General features: G+C 53.2%; 5 protein-coding genes across 5 annotated transcripts; 3 read left to right on the top strand and 2 right to left on the bottom strand.

The window, feature by feature from the left end:
- Positions 1–1,411: 1,411 nt before the first annotated feature.
- K452DRAFT_362579 (uncharacterized protein) lies at positions 1,412–3,256 on the bottom strand (the record flags this gene model as incomplete). The annotated part of the gene is made up of 4 exons (XM_033546514.1): positions 3,071–3,256; positions 2,694–3,011; positions 2,258–2,637; positions 1,412–2,204 (listed from the first exon to the last, which is right to left on the bottom strand). The coding sequence occupies exons 2-4, from the start codon at positions 3,009–3,011 to the stop codon at positions 1,412–1,414; spliced, it is 1,491 nt and encodes a 496-aa protein (XP_033392091.1). The 5' UTR covers positions 3,071–3,256.
- A 1,436-nt stretch (positions 3,257–4,692) lies between these two features.
- K452DRAFT_343978 (uncharacterized protein) lies at positions 4,693–5,426 on the top strand (the record flags this gene model as incomplete). Its single annotated transcript, XM_033545418.1, has 2 exons — positions 4,693–5,159; positions 5,213–5,426. 2 exons carry the CDS (start codon positions 4,693–4,695, stop codon positions 5,322–5,324), a joined length of 579 nt encoding a protein of 192 aa, XP_033392090.1. The 3' UTR covers positions 5,325–5,426.
- A 1,823-nt stretch (positions 5,427–7,249) lies between these two features.
- K452DRAFT_343977 (uncharacterized protein) lies at positions 7,250–7,837 on the bottom strand (the record flags this gene model as incomplete). The annotated part of the gene is made up of 1 exon (XM_033545417.1): positions 7,250–7,837. One exon carries the CDS (start codon positions 7,835–7,837, stop codon positions 7,250–7,252), a length of 588 nt encoding a protein of 195 aa, XP_033392089.1.
- A 5,221-nt stretch (positions 7,838–13,058) lies between these two features.
- Positions 13,059–14,225, top strand: K452DRAFT_313236 (uncharacterized protein; the record flags this gene model as incomplete). Its single annotated transcript, XM_033543643.1, has 1 exon — positions 13,059–14,225. One exon carries the CDS (start codon positions 13,059–13,061, stop codon positions 14,223–14,225), a length of 1,167 nt encoding a protein of 388 aa, XP_033392088.1.
- Positions 14,226–17,241: 3,016 nt separating this feature from the next.
- On the top strand, positions 17,242–18,066 carry K452DRAFT_313235 (uncharacterized protein; the record flags this gene model as incomplete). Its single annotated transcript, XM_033543642.1, has 2 exons — positions 17,242–17,670; positions 17,740–18,066. 2 exons carry the CDS (start codon positions 17,242–17,244, stop codon positions 18,064–18,066), a joined length of 756 nt encoding a protein of 251 aa, XP_033392087.1.
- Positions 18,067–18,116: the final 50 nt, after the last annotated feature.

Raw genomic sequence — 18,116 nt, 5'->3', positions numbered from 1 at the left:
CTCTGGTGTTGGTGAAGAAGCGAATGAATGGACTGGGGCGGAGGACGTATGGCGGTCGGCTAGAGATTCTTCGTGATGGATTTACCTTGGTGTTATATACTACATCTCTGAGCGCGAGCACAATTACCGCTCTGTCGCAGGTAGATTGCCATGGCGTTTGCCGCCCGCCATGAAACATTTCATCTCAAAGTACGGGCACCTTTGCGCTAGGGCGGCGGGCCCGACTCTCCTTATACAGTGCGGGCGGGCTGCCCGTCCGGAGTCCTTCATTCTCTATTCGGCTGACCACGCCGCCAAATCAGGCCTAGACCGCGGGGGATTCGCCAGATGGCGAGCATCCGTCACCCCAAAGCGTGGTGTTCGTCAAGCGCACTGGCGCGATGCGGGGCGCGTGAGATGTCCCCCACCATAAGCCTCCGCCGTAAGCGTGGGCCGAACGACGGTCTGCCGAGGCCGAGTGTAACGAGGCCTGTCTGGTGGAGCGAGGCCTGTTTAGCGGAGCAAGATCTGCCTAGCGGAACAAGGCCTACCGCACGAAACGGCGAGGCCTGCCCAAAAGGACGACTCGGCAGCCAAAGCAGACAACCACACCACATGTTTCCTACCACTCAACGACGCGGCGGAACAATAGTGCCGAAGGAAATTGCATCTCCTCGCCGTGACCTTCCCAACGTATCCAGATGGCCCCCTCTTGACTGTAGCTCCGGCACTCATGGCCTGATGCTATTTCTGGAGATGCGGCGGCAAGGCGGGACTCGGGAGGCGGTGAATGAAGGCCGGGCGGGTCAGTCGCAATCGCCATCACCAGGAACGCTCGATCGAGGCGCAAGCATGTGGCTTTGTGGGGTGGTGGCGGGCAGCAGGCGTGGGCCGTTCGTTAATGCCGTGAAGTGGTGTGTGGCGCGTGTCGTGTTTCGTTCAGCGCGTCAGGGCCGCGGAGGCGGGGGCGTGCCGGCGCAGTAGTAGATACATGCACACAATCGCAAGCGCGCTTGAAAGGCATCAGCTTTTGGAGCGATGCATCTCTGCGAAAGTAGATAGGTTCTGCGATGGACGCGAAGACGGCTGTAGAAAGTGCACTCGCGCTGGCGTATTGTGCGAATACGAATACGCTGCTCCCCGCCGCATAGTTCTTGCAACAGTGATAACAGATAAGTTACCCCCCTTCTTTTGATTGTCTTGCTCGCCCCTTGCCCGCCTGTTAATTTAGTCCTACTAAGCCTGCAGGTTGCTCCCTGGAAGGTATAAACGGCTTTTACGTTATGATTTGATTATCTTCAGTAGCTACGAAGAGAAAACGGCATGAGGAGTGAAGAATGTTTGGAAGAGTGCGCGGACATAGACGTGTAGGTGTGTAAAAGTACTTCAGAAGCCTAAAAAAATTGCGAAGCAACAAAACACCTCCAACAACTCATACAAACACGACTCCCTCTTCACCACACCCCCCTCTCTTTCCCCTACAGAGCTTCATCAACGCCCGCCCATCCTCCCTATCCACGTCCCCCTTCTGCACCTCCCCCAAAAACCCGCTAAACTGCTTCCCTGCATCTGTCTCGCTTCCCTCCGTTGGGCTGAACCTGCCCGCCTCTCTCGCCCTCCTTATAGGTACATACATCGGCCCTGGTCGCATCGAGTCGAAATACTTGTACCGCCACTCATACAACTCCGTCTTCATGTTCAGGTACACCTCCGCGTCCGACATGTTGCGGACGTCGTCATTGCATGCACCGAAGCGGAACTCCTCGAGGCGAGGCAGCTCAGCCCCCAATCGTGCAAAGACATCAGCCCAGCGCAGCGACGTGAACTGCGTCGCTCGGGGGCGAGAGCTAGAGTTAAAGTTGACGAGCTGCAGGAGCCGGTGCGGATGCTGGCCCTCGTCCGCATGCAGCTCCACGCCTTCAGGATCGGAGACCGGGACCGCGAAGGGCGGGTAGATGATGCGGTACACGATGATGGGGCAGTGGTGGAGGAAGAGCCGACGCAGCGTGCGCCCGTGCCCTGTGATCCAGTCAACGTGTGCGCAGCGCGCGATTGCGTAGTCGCCCAGGGCAAGGGTGTGCAGGTGCGGGAAGTGCACCTTCTGCAGCTCGAGCGGGGGAAAGAAGTTGTAGGTCCAGTCGGCAAAGAAGTAGAGCGCGAGATGGGTTAGGTTGGTGGAGGCGGAAGCTAGCCAGTTGGGGAGGAGCATGAAGAAGGGTAGGTATCTGAGACGAGCTTAGCAAACGCGGCACGTAGTCTCTTGATGGAATCTGCGTACCGGTGTTGAAATATGTACGGGCTCCGAAGCCCTCTGTCGCCTTGGCTTCCGATGATGCTGAGCGTGAAAGATGAGACTCGAGTGAGGATAGGCACGTGATCTTCGAGCTCCGTCAAGCTGCGGGGATTTGCTAGGATGTTCTGCAGCGAAATGTGTTTGACGTCACGCGTAAGCGGATCCGTCAGCGCTTTGCAAAATGCTTCCCTGATGGGCCGGCTGAAAGCATAACTCTGCTGTGGCTGAGCCCGCTCACCTGCAATCCAATTCTGAGAGAACCTCAGCATGGCTGCATTCAGGTTCGGAAACTCCTTGAGCCGGCTCAGCGATTGTAGATATTCTTCGCTGACCCCCCGACCCCGTAAATATGCGCGGATCGGTTTCTGTAGCGTGTCAGAGGACCATTTGGAAGCCGAACATGGCCGAGGTCTGTACTAACCACTTCAAAAGTGTCGAAATGCACAGAGCGAACGTGTTTCCTTAGCTCCTCGTGCTCCAGAATCCGGTTGTATCGTTCCACGCTTTCCTGCGGGGCGTCCTGAGGAAACGAGGGATGCACGCCAACGGTCTGGAAGAGAACAGGTGTGGTGATGGTCGAAAGCGTCTTGCAGACGAGGCGTAGGCTTCTGAGCGTTTCAAGGCCATCTTTACGCGCGACGAGTTGCGCGTAGCTGTCTACTTCACCGGACGGCTCCGCTGTGCATTCAACTACACGGCGCAGCAGCTCTACGGGGAGATGGAGCAACTGTAACGCCATCTATATGGGGAATCAACGAAAAATGAAATGAAAAAATCTTGCGGAGGTTTTACACTTACCGTCTAACTTTGGCCCTCAAATCCAGAAAGCGGAGCGCGGACGCGGGATGCCAGCAAAGGGAAAGGTAGCAACCATCAAGGTAAACTTTACTTTTACAGACGCGTCGCGATCGTGTTCCATATCTGGTTGTACGCAGTCACGTTGAAGCGAGATAGAGGACGATGATGAAGGACAGAGCGGGGAATTCGCAACCGTGATGTTGTTGTTGCCTGCGGACCCTCCCATCACGGTTGTAGAGGTCACCGTAGCGCGCTACGGCAGGCGGGTTACGGCGGGCGACACGGCCCAACTGCGGCGAACCTCCGCAAGTCCCAGGAAACTCTGCGTGACTGACCACAAAGAGTAACGTCCGTCACCATCAGGCGGTATTCACAGCCTAACGAGATAATGAACACAGTGCACAGTAGAAGAAGCAAGCTAGTTAAAATACTTGTAGTAGGTATACGCTCTAAGCCCCTTTCCTTCATAGTCAAGGCTTAGACATATAGCTAGACAAGGAGCATTACATGGACACTGCTTGTTCCCTTCTCTATCTCAATAGACGGTGAGACTCGCTTGACCGTGACGAAAGCTATTTTACATTCGTTCCGCTCATAATCTATCCACGTCATCTCCTCACAACTGGCCATGCTATCTCAGTCCATTGCTCCAACCCGAAGCCAGCTCACCTTCCCTCAAAATAAATGGTACATCCGCCGAGACCACTCAACCTCAACGCTCTCCACGCACCGGGGAAGGCATCCGAGGCGGGCAAACGCATCCCCAGACGAACAGGACAGAGTCCCAGAGAAGACAGGACAGGACGACAATGACATCGCCGACAATGTCAAACTGCAAGCAAAACAGCTCCCAACAGAGGGATCCACTCAACCTGATAGTATATTCGGTAAACTCCGGGGGCGTAATTAAGGCGGCAAGCAGCATATCAGTGGCCGCGATGGAACGGAGCGAGAACTCGAGTTGGACTTTCGCAACCTTGTAGTAGTTGATGTTGAAGATGGCGTTTCCGACAATTTTCACAACATACTATAATGCAATATTGGTGTAAGCTCTGCGCTGTCTTTTCACGAGGTTGCGAAGCCCCATTGCTCGGATGCCTACGAAGAAGGGTTGGACGTTTGATACAGTGACCGTTAGGACAGCGTAGAGGGCGAGCATCAGAATGGAGATATCGATGAGAAAGGCGTTTGACGGCATTTTCGCTGGTCTGTCTAGTGCGTTTCGGGAGTGGAGGTTGGTGGTGGGTGGTGAGGGAGAGCGCATCGTGGCGGCGCGATCGGCGTGCTTTACGATGGACAATGACGATGCTTCGTGGCTTCACACAGCTGCCGACTCCCGTCAAGCGAAGCAAACACAGACTGACGGGAACCCGCATGCCGCGTTTGCTCACACCGCAGCTGCGTGAAACTGTTTGAACTTTGCCCAGAGCTCCATGTGCGTTCATTATTTGTTGGAAGCAGCCCCATATGAAGCTTCCAATAAAGCTCCAGTGTAGAGTGTGGAGTTTGCATGTCTGTTCAACCTCTACTCGCAGCATATAAGCCCAATCCCTTCGCCGGCAGCACTATCCACTTCTTGTCCTAAAATCCTTCCAGGAGCTCCACCACATCAACGGAACACCATGCCGATCAAAATCTTCAATGTGGTCCTTGTCGTTCTATCGTCTTTCCTAGTTTGGGCATACGTCAAGCACCTGCTGGAACACATGAAAGCGCATTTGCCGATGCCGACTGACAGGATTTCTCTGGGCGCGATGTTTGCAGTGGCTAGTGGTGCAACGGCCTACAAGGTCGGGCTGATGACTTTCAAGTTCAAATACTTCTGGTCCACCACGACGCCTGAAAAGTTGATAACTCCGGACGCCGCGATGGACGTCGCAACCCTGTTATACGAAGCTTACATGGCTATGGCTCAAGTTTACGCTGTCTGGTGGCTATTCAGCCATGTTCTCATGCTTGTTTTTACGGCCTTCTTTCGCCTTGCCGAGGCGTTATTCCGAATCGTCGCGTATCTCATCTACGAGCCACTCCCGGTTGTGTCCGCCGAGCAAGCTCAGATCGATCAGGCTCCTGCAATGGATTGGCCGTTGTAAGTTCCTGTGACGTATCCTACGCCATGGAGGGAAGCTGACACAGATATAGGTTTGCGAGGTTGTCCAAGTTGTGGGATAGCGATGATCTTAAAACCATCGGAACTTTTGGCGGTCCAGAAATGGCTAACAGTCAAAAAGAAGGCATAGTCCAGCTCTCTTAGAGCAGGCTGAACAGGATGGTCTTGGTAAATTGGAATAACGGAGTCAACGTTGGGTCTTGGCCGAGGCGTTGGGAGTTGATCTGGATTTCTTGAAAGAACACCTGCAACTTGAACACATCTCTGTCTATCCTACCGAGCAACATGATGGAACGGGCTTTGTTCCATCAAAATCAGCTCTCACGCATACTCACTGAAGTACAACATGTATCTCGATGGCGGTCTGTTTTTGTCGTCGTTGATTGGTTTTCAAGCTATTAGGTATGGATGTTACATGAATAACGTCCCAACCAATGGTATCAGAAGTAAGAATAAGGCAAAGAATAGTGCTCTGACTCTTAAGCCGCATAGTCACAACCGTCAACCCGTCTTAAGGAACATGTTGACGAATTCAATTCAAGTGGTTACTTTGTAAAGAAAGAAAGTGAAAAGTTAAAAGAGTGCCCACGGCATAAGCATCATTCCAACGCAAGACCTAAACCTTAAGTACAAAACTGGCTAACACTTTGAAGTGCCAATCCACTGCTGGCGACACTTCCAAGGCTCCAGTCGGCTTGGGCGGCTTTGTTTTAGCCGACTGAGGTATTGCTGGCCCATTCAATTTTCCCTTTCTACCATCGTGTTTTCCCAAGTCGTGAAGTCCAGGCCATTGGCAGTAAAGCGGACAACCTTTTGTACCTTCGGGCCTAAACTTCTCGCAGATCAACACCAAGAGTCTCAGCCTTGCTGGGTCAGCTTACGGTAGTGCGGAGCCACGAAGCCATAGAAGCAAGGGCCGAGGCAGCATGAGCTCATGTCTCATTCTCTCTGCTTACTGCCCGTGACACAGTGAGACGCCTACATTTTCCTTACCAGATAATGTCAAGCCTTGGTTACACCTAGTTCAGAAACATGCGTTAGGCGACCTTGCAGCTCTGTTATGCCACCACGCTTGTAACCAAATCGTTCCGTTGTGGTGCAGAAGTTAGGTATTTAAACCAGCAGTGCACTCCTGGATTTTAGCGTTGGCCCAGTATCTCCGCACCACATAAGACTTTATATCCATTCCGTTATCATTACACCGGGCCTTCACATTCAAATCAACGACAATGAAACTTCTCACATTGTTCGGTGGTACCCTTACACTTGCGACTACAGTCGTCGCTGTAGTGTACCCATGCCATACGCGCACTTCAAACATTCCGTAAACTGCCTATTTACGCTGCTCGTATGTTTAGAAACTATCCTAACCGCCAATAGGGGTCTTGAACGCTTCTGCAAGTGCGCGAACGGCTGCTATGAACGCAGTGACAAGACCGGTTGCGCGCCTCCCAAGAACCCTGACTTGCAGATTTTTTGTCCGTCCTGAGGAACTGGCAGCGGCTTTTCTTGGGGCTGTTATGCGGTTTTTAGGGGGTTCTATAGCTAGTATCGTGTACACGAATGAGTTACTCTCGCGCGCAAGTGTTTGGGCTCCCATGTCGTTCATGCCTGCCATGAATTTTGTGTGAGGATGATTGGATCAAGATCAAAGAGGAAGATAGAGTGTCAGCTGGTCCCCAGTTCCAACGGATCTGACGGGAAATAGGCGAGGTGAACACAAAGAAACAAGGCGCTACGATCATTCGCGCGGATGTTTAACACACTGCAGCAATTGGCGGCGGTGGCGCAAGGACAGCGTTAGGATGGCGCATAGTGATGAGCAACTTCGTTCTCTGGTTGGTGAAGCCTGCTTTGAAGAGCAGTTTTGAAGCCATACACTTGAGGACGTGAATCTTCCAGTGGTGAGAGCTGAGTAGTATGGGACAGTCGGTTTGTGGGTTGGGATTTCGGACAGTTCGACCTCAAAGCCAATGCTCGCCATCCTAGTGTTGAGCACAGCGGGGCGAAGCCTGTCACTGACAATACACCCGCCTCGTAATGTAGGTTCAATGGTTATTTCGAGATCTTCAAAAGGGCCAACATCTTCTCCGCTGCTTTTTCCGACCAAGCATGCCGTGCACAATGCTCTGTGGAGCACTGTCCTTTTCCTTCCACCCACGACACTCCCACAACGCCGCATCTTTCAACTTTCCCATCATGCGTATCAGATCCGTCAGCTCTTGCCTTGTAAGACGAGATCCAGGCGGCCGGCTGGAGAGGAACGAAACCGGTTTCTGCAGAGCCTGCTTCTCCACACTCTTCCAAGCATCATTCAGCTTTTCCCAACGTTCTTGTACCCTCGCCTCGCATAGCTTCACCTCTATTCTTCTTTCCTTCTTCGAAGATGCGGTGGGTTTTGTAGCTCCAAAGGCCTTCAGTGTATCTTCCTCCGCCTTGAGTATCATGAAGAGCTGCTCTACGCCCATTACGGCGGCTTGTGGTGAGAGTGGTGATTGCGGGATCGTTGTTTCTGGACTCTTTGTCGAGGACAATGACGTCGCATGTGCGACAGGGAGGCTGGTGGTGTTGTTGATGATTGAGGAGAGGAGGATGCCGATGATTGCAATCATCACTACTGTATACATTACATTTATTGAAGGACTTGGTGGTGCCATTGGGTCGGAGGTGCTTAAGCGGCCGCAAGTGACGTTGTCAGATGTACTGGCAAATGGCTTTGTAACAGATGAAAACTGTTGGTCGGCTCAAACGTTGTAGCCGGTCTGCTTGTAGGCGACAGCAAGGTGGTGGGTGCGACAAGTAGTACTCAAACTGCTGTGGCAAAACGTTAGAAGCGGAGATAATCTAAGGGAATGGGTAAATGAACAAAAAGTCGTCCTCTCTCAAATATTACCAAGATACTGCGAAAATCCAAGCCCTCATAAACGGCTGTCTTATTTCCGAGTTCGTACGTTCGGGACTTTCGTCTCCATGGGCTTCCTTTGTTGTAGTGGATATGACGTCTTCGTCGCTTGTCCGTCCACAGCTCTTGGCAGGGGTAGCATCCTTCATTTTTGGAAAAGGCTCTTTGTCCTGATCGCTACGACTTTCTCAACTAGTCTTTCCCCACCGATAGTCATTACCACGGAACACGGTGGTTGTCATGTCGGGAGCGGATTTCTCGCGAAGCCATCGCTACCGCTGCCGCTGCGGCTGTCGCTGTCATGTCGTACACTGCAAGCGAGTTGTATGTAGAGTCGTTGAAGGCTGAATGCTGTGGTGATGTGCGCGGAACCTTCGATAGAACCTTGGTTTTCGATCAGCGGTTATTGCTCTCTCAAAAATTCGCAGTCAAACGCGGAGCGTAATGGCGTTGGCGCGCAGCAGGCTGCAATTTGCAGTAGTTGAGATCGATGGGCAGCGAAGCCAGGACAAATGCTGAGGGAGGCGAGGCGGAGATCTCTGATAGGGGTGGGTTTTTCTAAAGACTGAAGGAGAGGTGATGGAGGGCTAGTGGGAGGGGGAGCCAAAATCGAAGTGTACTGCGGCATGCTTCGTCCCGGTCTTGAAAGCTGAAGCAACGAACGAGAACCGCGACAACGAGAAGCGGCAGCAGGGATCGGAGTGGAAAAAAAAAGAAAAGTGAGCGAGCTCCAAACAACGGCGAACGCAACACCATCTCCGCAAACCAGACCAGTAGACAGACCATCAGCGCAATCCACCAGCACCAACACATCTGATGCGCAAAATCGCGAGCCAAGTAAGTTTTCCCTCATCCCTGGCCCAGACAAACGTCGCACTGACCAACGAAAACAGATGACCCTACCACGCTGAAGCGCAACACCACGACACCCGCACCGAAATCGCCACCGAACCACCATCCGACCTGACCCCGCAGCCGTAGCTGACACAGCCCGCCCTGTCGCACCAAGCTTCCCAACCGATCCACTCCTTGCGTAAGGGTGGGCACCGCTATTCCGGGTAAGGAAAGTCGATCGACGACGGCGGCGCGCTAGACGCGACGGCGTGGAGCGGGACGCGGGAATGGGACGCCTGGCGCCGGACGTCCACGCTTGCCGACAACACGACCATGGCGGCTTTGTTGCATACATACAGTATGGAGGAGCTGCGGGCGCTGGGAGATGCGATGACGCTGCTGAAGCCTGAGGGTCGGAATCACGTTGTGGGTGGAGTTGCTGTGTGGGCCCATTGCACATCACCACGCGCAAGACGACCGGATTTTCTTAAATCTCTGAGAACCCGAGCATGGGGTCCTGCAGCACGGCCGCTAACGAGATGGTTTTCAGCTAGAAATCGTTAATCATTGCCGCAGCCCTCTTGCGTCAGCCTCGAAACCTCACCAGCTTCCTACGTATCTTCTCCTTTCATACCAAGGCCGCGACACCATCCAATTCTGGCAGCGTAACACCCGGCGCTCTACAAGCATTACGACGCGCCTTGGTAAAAAGCGCCGGGGCCTCCCGCACCGCCAACGGTCGTCACGCCCCTCATCTGGAGCAACGCACTGGGACGGAGTACAAGCGGCAGAAGCCGATTCAGATCGAAGCGCTGCGCAACAGTGGCGTGCAATGCGTATTACACACGCCGTAGTATGCTGGTCAGAACGAACCGTCGCGCCGTAGCGCCGCCGCCCACGCCGCAAGGCGGGGAAGAAAGGTCAGACCATTGGGAAGGCGGGGTTCGGCACGATGGGGAAAGCTCTGGAAAGAGCTACAAGACGGCGCCCTGCACGGCAGTGCTGGCAGCAGTTTGCTGTGTATGGAGGAAAAGGAGTGATGGTTTTGCGCACCGTGAGGATTGACTTTGCTGGTTGGCTCGCGCCAATGCAACGAAAACGCGGCGCGCTGCTGGGCCGCCAGCGCCCACTCGCAAACCCACAGTATACCTAGGTGACCAGAAGTCTGCAAAGTCATTTTCAAGCACAGAAAAATGGAGATCTTGCGACGTATTCGCACAGTCCAAACGGCTAGGCTGGACTCCCCAGTACTCACCGGACAACGACCCAGCGCATCCCCACACTTCACAACCCGCCACAAAAACCGACACCCCTTCCCGCGCCCCAGCGCACCACACACCAAACCGTACATCCAAAACTCCCATCTCCGACCAGCCCAACTTACGCACCCGCAAGCGCAAGTGCCGCCTCCTGCCGCCACCTCAGTACCCCAATTTCCGCGCCGCCTGAAGGTGCGCGCTTCATCGCGCGGATCGGGGCACGAGGCAGAGCCGTGCCGAGTGATGTGCGCTTCTAGGCCCGGAAATTTTGTAGAGATTATGGCCTGTAGTGGTGGATGATCTTGGTTGTTGGGGCTGTGAGAGGCAAGAGGCAGTGCTACATGCGGGAGTACCTGAGAGGAGGCTTCAACGGAGCGTGGGACGTGGAGCGGAGGGCGTGTTGAGCGATGACCGTCACGTCATGGTCACAGAGAACCAGCATAGTTGGGAGCGTGCGTGCGGCTCTTGTGCGCTGTGCTCGTTTGTGCTTCGGAGAACAGTGCATAGTTCGGACAGCCAGCATCCAGAATTAGTGTGATAGCACTTGCCTACTATCAGGCGCGATATATGGCCGCGAATTGTCCCTCTTCACGCTTGTAATTTCCTCTGCTTCCGTTGACAAGCACATTGTCCCTGCTGCTCCTTGTCTGGCTTCATCCCGTGAATAGAAGACAAACTCCTCTGGCCCATCTGTGTATTGTGTATCTCGTGCGACTTCGTACTCTGCCGACGGTACCACCAGTTTGTTCGAGGGCTCCTATACGACTTTTGAGGTACCTCTTATATCCTACCCATGCCCCCTCGCGGGTGCAGGGCAACGAAGACCGCACACTCGCAGTGGGAGCGACTAGTGCATCTTGGGATGCCTCGCTTTCGCGCGTTGTCTATGTAGCTGGAAGCCAAGGGTCGTCGAGGCGTCCAGACGGGCTCGCTGTTCGAAGAAGCTATGGGAAACTGGGAGGGTTTTATGAGGTTTAGGCTACGCAGGATGAGGCTATACTGAAGATGTAGGCGAACTTGATTAGGTGGAGGGAGCAGTGTCGGATGAGGATTCGTGAGAAGGACATGAAAGGTTGACATGGGTCGGTGATTGCGCATATGGTCTGTTTACAGCCTAGCGATCTGACGAGCCGAAGAGACAGATGGCAGCGTAAGCTGTTGGTGTTGTTATTGAAGACGTTCTTGTGCAGAGAACTACTCTTGTGCGTAATTGGAAAGTCACAGAATCTTGATCATAAAGCGTTGGTGGATGGAAGGGTTGACTTCCGTGGAAACACGCGATGACATAGGAAGCACGGGATGGATGTCGCGGTCAGGTCTCTGCGAAAGGGCATACACAGGCGCAGATAGCGCATTTGCAATCCAGTACAAGGCACCATCTATATAATTTGTCGCAGCGAGCTGTTAGTCAGAACAGTACTGGTCGTCTGGCTTAGTGGCAATTCTTAAAAGTTCCATGTACTTGGTCTTCAAGTTGTTACAACCTGGAGATCTTAAGTTCGAACCACAGTGTCTGATATAGTTTACTATTCACTACACTGGGGAAACTCGGTACCCGAGTTTATAGGGCTCCTGGCCTGACTTTTTGCTTCGCAGACTTTAAATGTTCGCAAAATAATTTTTATATTTTTTTGCTCTCTATCTATAACAGCCGCGAACTAAATGCTGGCTATACATTAAATGAAACCTATTTTGTCTTTTTTAAGAACTAGGAACTTTAGAGAACGCGCCGGGAAGAGAGCTACACGGAGTTGGTGGCGCTGGCTTTTGGGCCCCGTGATGCAAGACAGTGACACCGTGACAGGCGCGGAGATTTGTGGTGGGCTCAGTAGGAGTAGCACTGTAGAGAGTAATATCTAGAAAGGTCGGAAAGCGCTTTATCGCGAGCGAGGAATATGGTTCAGCCAAGTGGGAGGGTAAAGGTGGTCAGCTCGGAACGGGCACTGACCGCATGGCTCCCTCGGCGGATCACTTTACCAGTCCGCACTCGAATTTCACGATCATAAATCAAATCATAGCCCAGATGCACGGGGCAATGAGTAAGGTGCTGTTTCTGATGGATACCCTTCTTGGTTGTGCAGGTGTCCTTGACGGTCATCATGTCCTGGAAGAGCCCGCGCGTCAGCTCAACCGTCACGACCGCATCTCGCTCCAACTCGTCCCAACACCACACATCCGAAGGCTGCTTGCAGGCCAGGGCATGGAGATTTTAGCCGATGGTGGCGGTGATGATGTGGGTTGTGGAAGTGGTGGTGCCGGGAGAGCAGTCGATGCTGCTGGGTGAAGCTCGAGAGGCCCCTCTTCGTCCGCTGATGCTATGCTGCTGGAACTGTTACCGGCGAAAATCACGCTGGCTGCAAGAGGATGCGTCTTTGTCGCGTTTTCGTAAAGTGCAGGGCGCGCCTTGGTCAGGTACGGTCGGAAGATCCGCTGATTACTTAGGCTCTGGGAAGCGCTCCAGGTTGCTAGACTAGATTCAGGATCACGGGTCAAGAGATGCTCTTCTGGTTGTTGGTTCCGATGGGTTGGAGGCTGGGTAGGCAGTCGGGAGCAAATATCTACCTATGCCTAGGTGCGCACTGGGAGGCGCCACAAGCAAAACGTCATGGTGCCTGACAGCTGTGGCGCGTTGGGACGCCACACCGACGCTTCATCTTTAACATATCCCCTTCACGGGCAGTGCGTAGAACTTTCTTTTACAGGCCCTTCCCTCATTCGCTTACCAAATACCCGCCTATAAAGCCGCCAGCCCTTTTCGCCATGAAACCTTCTCTCTCTACCCCTCAAGCTCTGAGGTTGCTACCGCCTCCGACGACGCAAACGCCAACGCCCGCCTCATATCGTCATAACTTTCAACAGCATCAGACCTGAGCAACATCCACCATGGAGGCCGATAACGACAACGATATGGACACTGGATTTAGGACTCCTAGGAACAGGCGCACCATTGCCAACGAGGGTAACAACAGGGCTCGATCGACACTGTTCATCAAAGTGCTCTCTCTGGCATTCTTCGCCAAGTTGGCGCTTGAGGTTTTTCTTTGCAGGAATACGGTCGGTGACCTCCATTCCATCGTCAACTTCAACGCTTCGAACCCGCTTCAGCCCATTCCAATTGTTCAGCTGGATCCTGTTCCAGTTGCTGAGGAGCTTTGGAAAGAGTACATCAGAGAGAATGATGATGGGTTGATCCTTGAGCCCTTCAACTGGACCCGCATCAGCAAGACTATCTGTCAGACCATGTCAAGCTTCAAGAATCTGCGTGAGGATATCAGCTCGTACAGGCCGAAAGATAACATGTCACTTTTTCTGTATGAACGTTTACAGGACCGACTTGCCGAAGAACACCCTAAATTCTTACAGCTCGAAGAGGCTCTACGCAACCGTCTTGAACAAGTCGAAAACCTGGATAAACTGGCCTTTAGAGACTCAAAATATATTTCTGGATTGAAATCCTCGGACCTGACCACCTTGAACCAAGGTAGTTCCTCCATTGAGCTAATCATGAAGGCCATCATCTCTTATTTCGACCTTGAAGACGTCTCGTCTATCTGCTCTAACGAGACCTTACAAACGTTGGTTCTGCGAGGAGATACATGCTTTCTCGGTCCCAATCTAAAACCTTCCGCCGCAACTATGATCGCAGAAGTTACCGAACCTGGGAGTACGTTGAACTCAATCGTCGAATATCTACAGTTCAACAAGAAAATGGTCGATATTCTACTTGCCATGAAGCGAACGCAAATCTACAAGGACATTCACTGCTTGGAACCTTGGCGTATGGAAGAGATACATGAGTGGTATAAGTTGTTTTGCAACAAGGTCAACAGTGTCACAGCAATCGGGGCTTGGCTTTTGCCGCGTCTTTTACCGAACTCGCTCTTGGAATATCAGCTGCGGAAAGAGAGGATTGCCGAAGCATACAACCACGTCGTCAGGATCGAAACTAGGCGTCACATTATCAACGTCGTTCTCAAGCTTGCTGTCAAAGAGCTGCAGGAAGACCTCTTATCAGTTCGGGAGACCTTCCTTCAGTGCCAGCACCATTGAAACTGTCAGACCTACAAACAGGATTGAGTTCCTTATTAGAGGCTGTGCTTCTCTTAGCCTTGGCTAACTGAAACTCAACCAACTTATCGACGGCAAGTTGCGTTGGGATGTAGTGGATAGAAAGCTAAGGCACAGTCTTTGAGACGCCAAAACAGGTTCTTTCCTGTCAAGGAAGCTCAGGTATGAGAAACCTCTTCTTCTTTTCCTTCAATGCCTCTCCGACACTTTGTCCGCTCCAAAGGTGCTAAACCCAAGCGTCATCCGGGAGCTGTAAAGCATACTTTGCTTCCTTCGACCCAAGTGGCTCTACAAAATTCCAAGCAAGTTGCTAATGCATTTCCGAGCAGTCTTTCTCTTTTTCGAAAACCCTCCGTGGCCTGATTTCTCTTCCGGGCTCTTGGTGTTTCCTGGTCTATTTCCTCTACGTCCACAGCATTATCTTGCGCTTCATTGAACTGAGGCAGCACTCTCCGAACCTTTTTTCCATACTCTGTTACTACTCGGTTTTTCTCGGACTGTTTGGCGACCTTCAATAAGTTAGGGGTCTACATTGCCGTTCCGATTGCGCTTTATGCTGCTGGTAGCTTCACCGTGGCCCTACTCAGCGCCTGGGCTTAGTGCTGGCGGCTGGACTGCACATCAGCTGCTCTGGTTCGGGTTCTGTGGAAGCTTGGACATCTCGGGAAAGGGTTTCGTTTGTTTACATCCAGATTTTCCGTGGTTTACGGGTGCTTAGCGTTTGATGTACGTTTCTCACTAGGTAGATAGCAGTAATGACCGGTCAAGACTCATAGTATGTAGTCACAGCTCATAATCAGCTCTCACCTCACTCCTCCCAAGTAAATGCCCATGTGAAAAACTGCAAGGTGAGCAGCATCTCCTCCTGGTTTCGAAGCCTCCGCAAGCCCCAACTCTGTAGATTATCCTTGCCATCATCCGATGCTTTGACACTGGCCCAGCAGGGAGATATCCGTGAAGATGGAGGCGCCGAAGAACCATCTCCCGTATGACCCGGCCATGAAAGCATTCTTCCTCGCTTGCGGGTGCGTCTTAGTTCGGTAGAAAGGTTGCAGAACTGCAAAACCACACCCGACCAGCCAGTATTCTATGCACATATGCACAGCACGAAGCCAACAAATTATAGAGCGGCACTGGTGCCGGTATGCGGTATCGGGCGTAGGCCGCGTAGGTATGGAGCGGCGTGGTTGGCTCGAAAGCGACTTCGGTCAAGAGGGCCGGGGGGCGTTTGCGTTTGCGTTTGCGTTGATGAGGTCGCGAGGACCCTGATCCTACGTGGGTGCACTGTCAGTATTAGTGTTGCTTTCATTGTGTTGGTTAGGAACGTACAAGTCATTCACAGCAGCATGCGCGCCCGCGGCGTTTGAGAGAGGCTTCTGAAGTGACCGGCCTCCGTCGCCGTTTGTACCTAGGCGGAGCGAAAGCGTACCGTCGGGGCGGGCGAGCGAGCCGCTCTGTTTCGCTTCCCGTCGGGACAGCGTTTCAGGGCGAGAGTGTCGGGTCCTTCAATCTTGTTTTTGTTGTTGGGGAGATGGGATAGGGTCTGGTTGTTGGGGTTGTCGGCTTGATTGGGATGGGAGATTCACGCACTGTTGCGATGGATGATGGGTCTTGGAGTTAGGCGTTTACATGTCTATCTGCTTGCCATACCGCCAGAAAACACTCCAACCTTTTGAATCCTCGCCAGCTACTTCTAATGGTTCCTCCCTGCTGCTTGTACTATACGACCTTGCCCCTCCTCGGACCCATCATCACCTTTGCAATGTGCGTCGCCTCGTTCGTGGCCGGGTTTGCCGTCAGCCAGCCACTTGACAATGCTGTTTTAGCTCACGCACGCCGCCTCGTCCCCTCCTCCGTGTATGCGCTTGAAGCGGTGACTTCATTGCTCGTCGCTACGACGCCTCCATGCTTTCCTACCGCTCCTCCGACTCAGCGACCGGAGTTTTGCGTCGGTGCTTTCGTCCTCTTGGTCCACCTTTCTCATCGATCCGGGTACCGCAAACAGCAACAACACTGGTCGCGATCGTTATGGACGGGCTCCCTGTCCGGATGGCCGCGTTGCTGAAATCCTTCACAAAGACAACGACTTCGCCTCCGTCGCTGGAGACGCGGTAAACGGTCATGGAGTGCGTGGGCGAAGTATTGACGGCAGCGTTTGCCATTCTTCCCATCCGTTCTTGATGCCTTGCAGCTACGGCAGTGGCGGCATTTGCTCCAGCTTCCACTGGCCGTTGGTGGTCGTGGCAAGGTGGTGATGTCTGTCGCGGCGGCGGTGCTCGTGCTGGTACTGTTGCTCGGTATGGTTAGCAAAGAAGAGGAGCCCGTCGGGATCGTGCCATCGGATTATTACCCGTTTAACTATTCTGCCAACGCTATGTAGCCCGTCATTGTGACCGTAGAACCTAGCGATGTCAACAAGACGGAGGAGCTTGGGTTGCGTTTGGAACGGCGGATTGCTGGTAGGGAAGATTGTCGACTTAATGGATTTGACAAGCACTTCACAATCGGGAAAGAATTCATAATGCTACTTTCTATCTACAAGGTCACTGCTCGGCCTACAAAGCCGTGGGTCATGAAAGCCAGCAGCTCTTGATGTTGCAGTAATCACTTCCTGCCCTTCTCTAAGAACATGAAGCCAAAATCTATCCGTAGCCCGCACCATTAGATATTTTCCGTCTACTTTGATCAGTGAAAAAGAGGAGAATACCAGGGCGGAGGTCTTCCCGATGACCTCCAAAGAGGCAGTGCAGGTGTTCGCCGTTTTTCGAGCGGGGAGCGCGCGCCGTGTGTGAAACATCCAGACGGGGCGCCGCTCTCCCTCTGTCTCGGCGAACTCTTCCCTCTCCTCGCCTATAAAAGCCTGCTTCTTTCGCCCTTCCTCTCTCTTTCTTCACCCTCCAAGCTTCAAACTTTATCGGGGTGGTCACCTCGCATATCAAACGAAACCCCATCACCATCATTTTGTGTCATCATTACTTACCTCCATCAACCCTCAATCATGGCTGGCCAGTGCAAGGGTGTCACTCTCACGAAGAGTCCTTGTTGCAAGTTCGCTGCTGCGGGCTCTGACTATTGCAAGCACCATCAAAAACAGAGTACATCCAATCCTCTCCCCACATGCCACAGCTCAATTCTAACAACTCTGAACACAGCAATCTCTAACAACGGCGATCGTACTCGCGGTCCGTTCAGCCGCAGAAAGTTCGTGAAAGCCGTAGCCAAGGCCGTCAAGATTGCAACGCCGTACCTAGCAGAGGCGCTGAAGATGCCGCAGCTGGAGGAGAAGCAGAACCAGTACCATAAGATGACGGTTCTGGTGACCAAGTTCATGCAGATGTCGAATGTGGGATCAGAGATGCAGAGCCAGCTCTGGACTCATACCCATCAGGTTCTGACTCAGCATGCACTGCCGACCATCGAGCAGCGGGTGCAGCAGATCAACCAGCTCCGGGCCTAGGTGATGATGCTGAGCCACCAAACGGCTGTTTTTCACCAGGCTCTGAACGCGGCTGCTGGTAACGGCCCCGTTCAAGGTCATCCTATCGTCCAGCAGGGCCAGCCGCCGGCTTACGCCCCTCGCGATCCCGCTGTCGCTGCTGCCATTGTCGCTCGCGATGTCCCAGCTATTGTCGCTCGTGCTGCTGCCGCTAGGGCTGCTGCAGTTCGTGCTACCGCTGCTCATGTCGCCGCTGGTCAGGCTGCTGTTCTAGCTGCTGTTCCACCTGCTGCACCGGCTGCTGTTCCGGCGGCTGTTGTGGCTGCTGCTGAGGCTGCTGTCCAGGCCGTTGCTCCTGCTCCTGCTCCTGTTAACGCCGGCAAGTAGGCAACGGTCGTGTTTCAAGCAGCTGTCGGTGAAAAAGCGTCGCACTGGTC

The sequence above is a fragment of the Aplosporella prunicola genome (assembly GCF_010093885.1).
Source record: "Aplosporella prunicola CBS 121167 unplaced genomic scaffold K452scaffold_50, whole genome shotgun sequence".
NCBI classification, from domain to species: domain Eukaryota; kingdom Fungi; phylum Ascomycota; class Dothideomycetes; order Botryosphaeriales; family Aplosporellaceae; genus Aplosporella; species Aplosporella prunicola.
The sequence above is the reverse complement of the archived record's forward strand: the minus strand, read 5'-3'. Positions and strand labels throughout refer to the sequence as shown.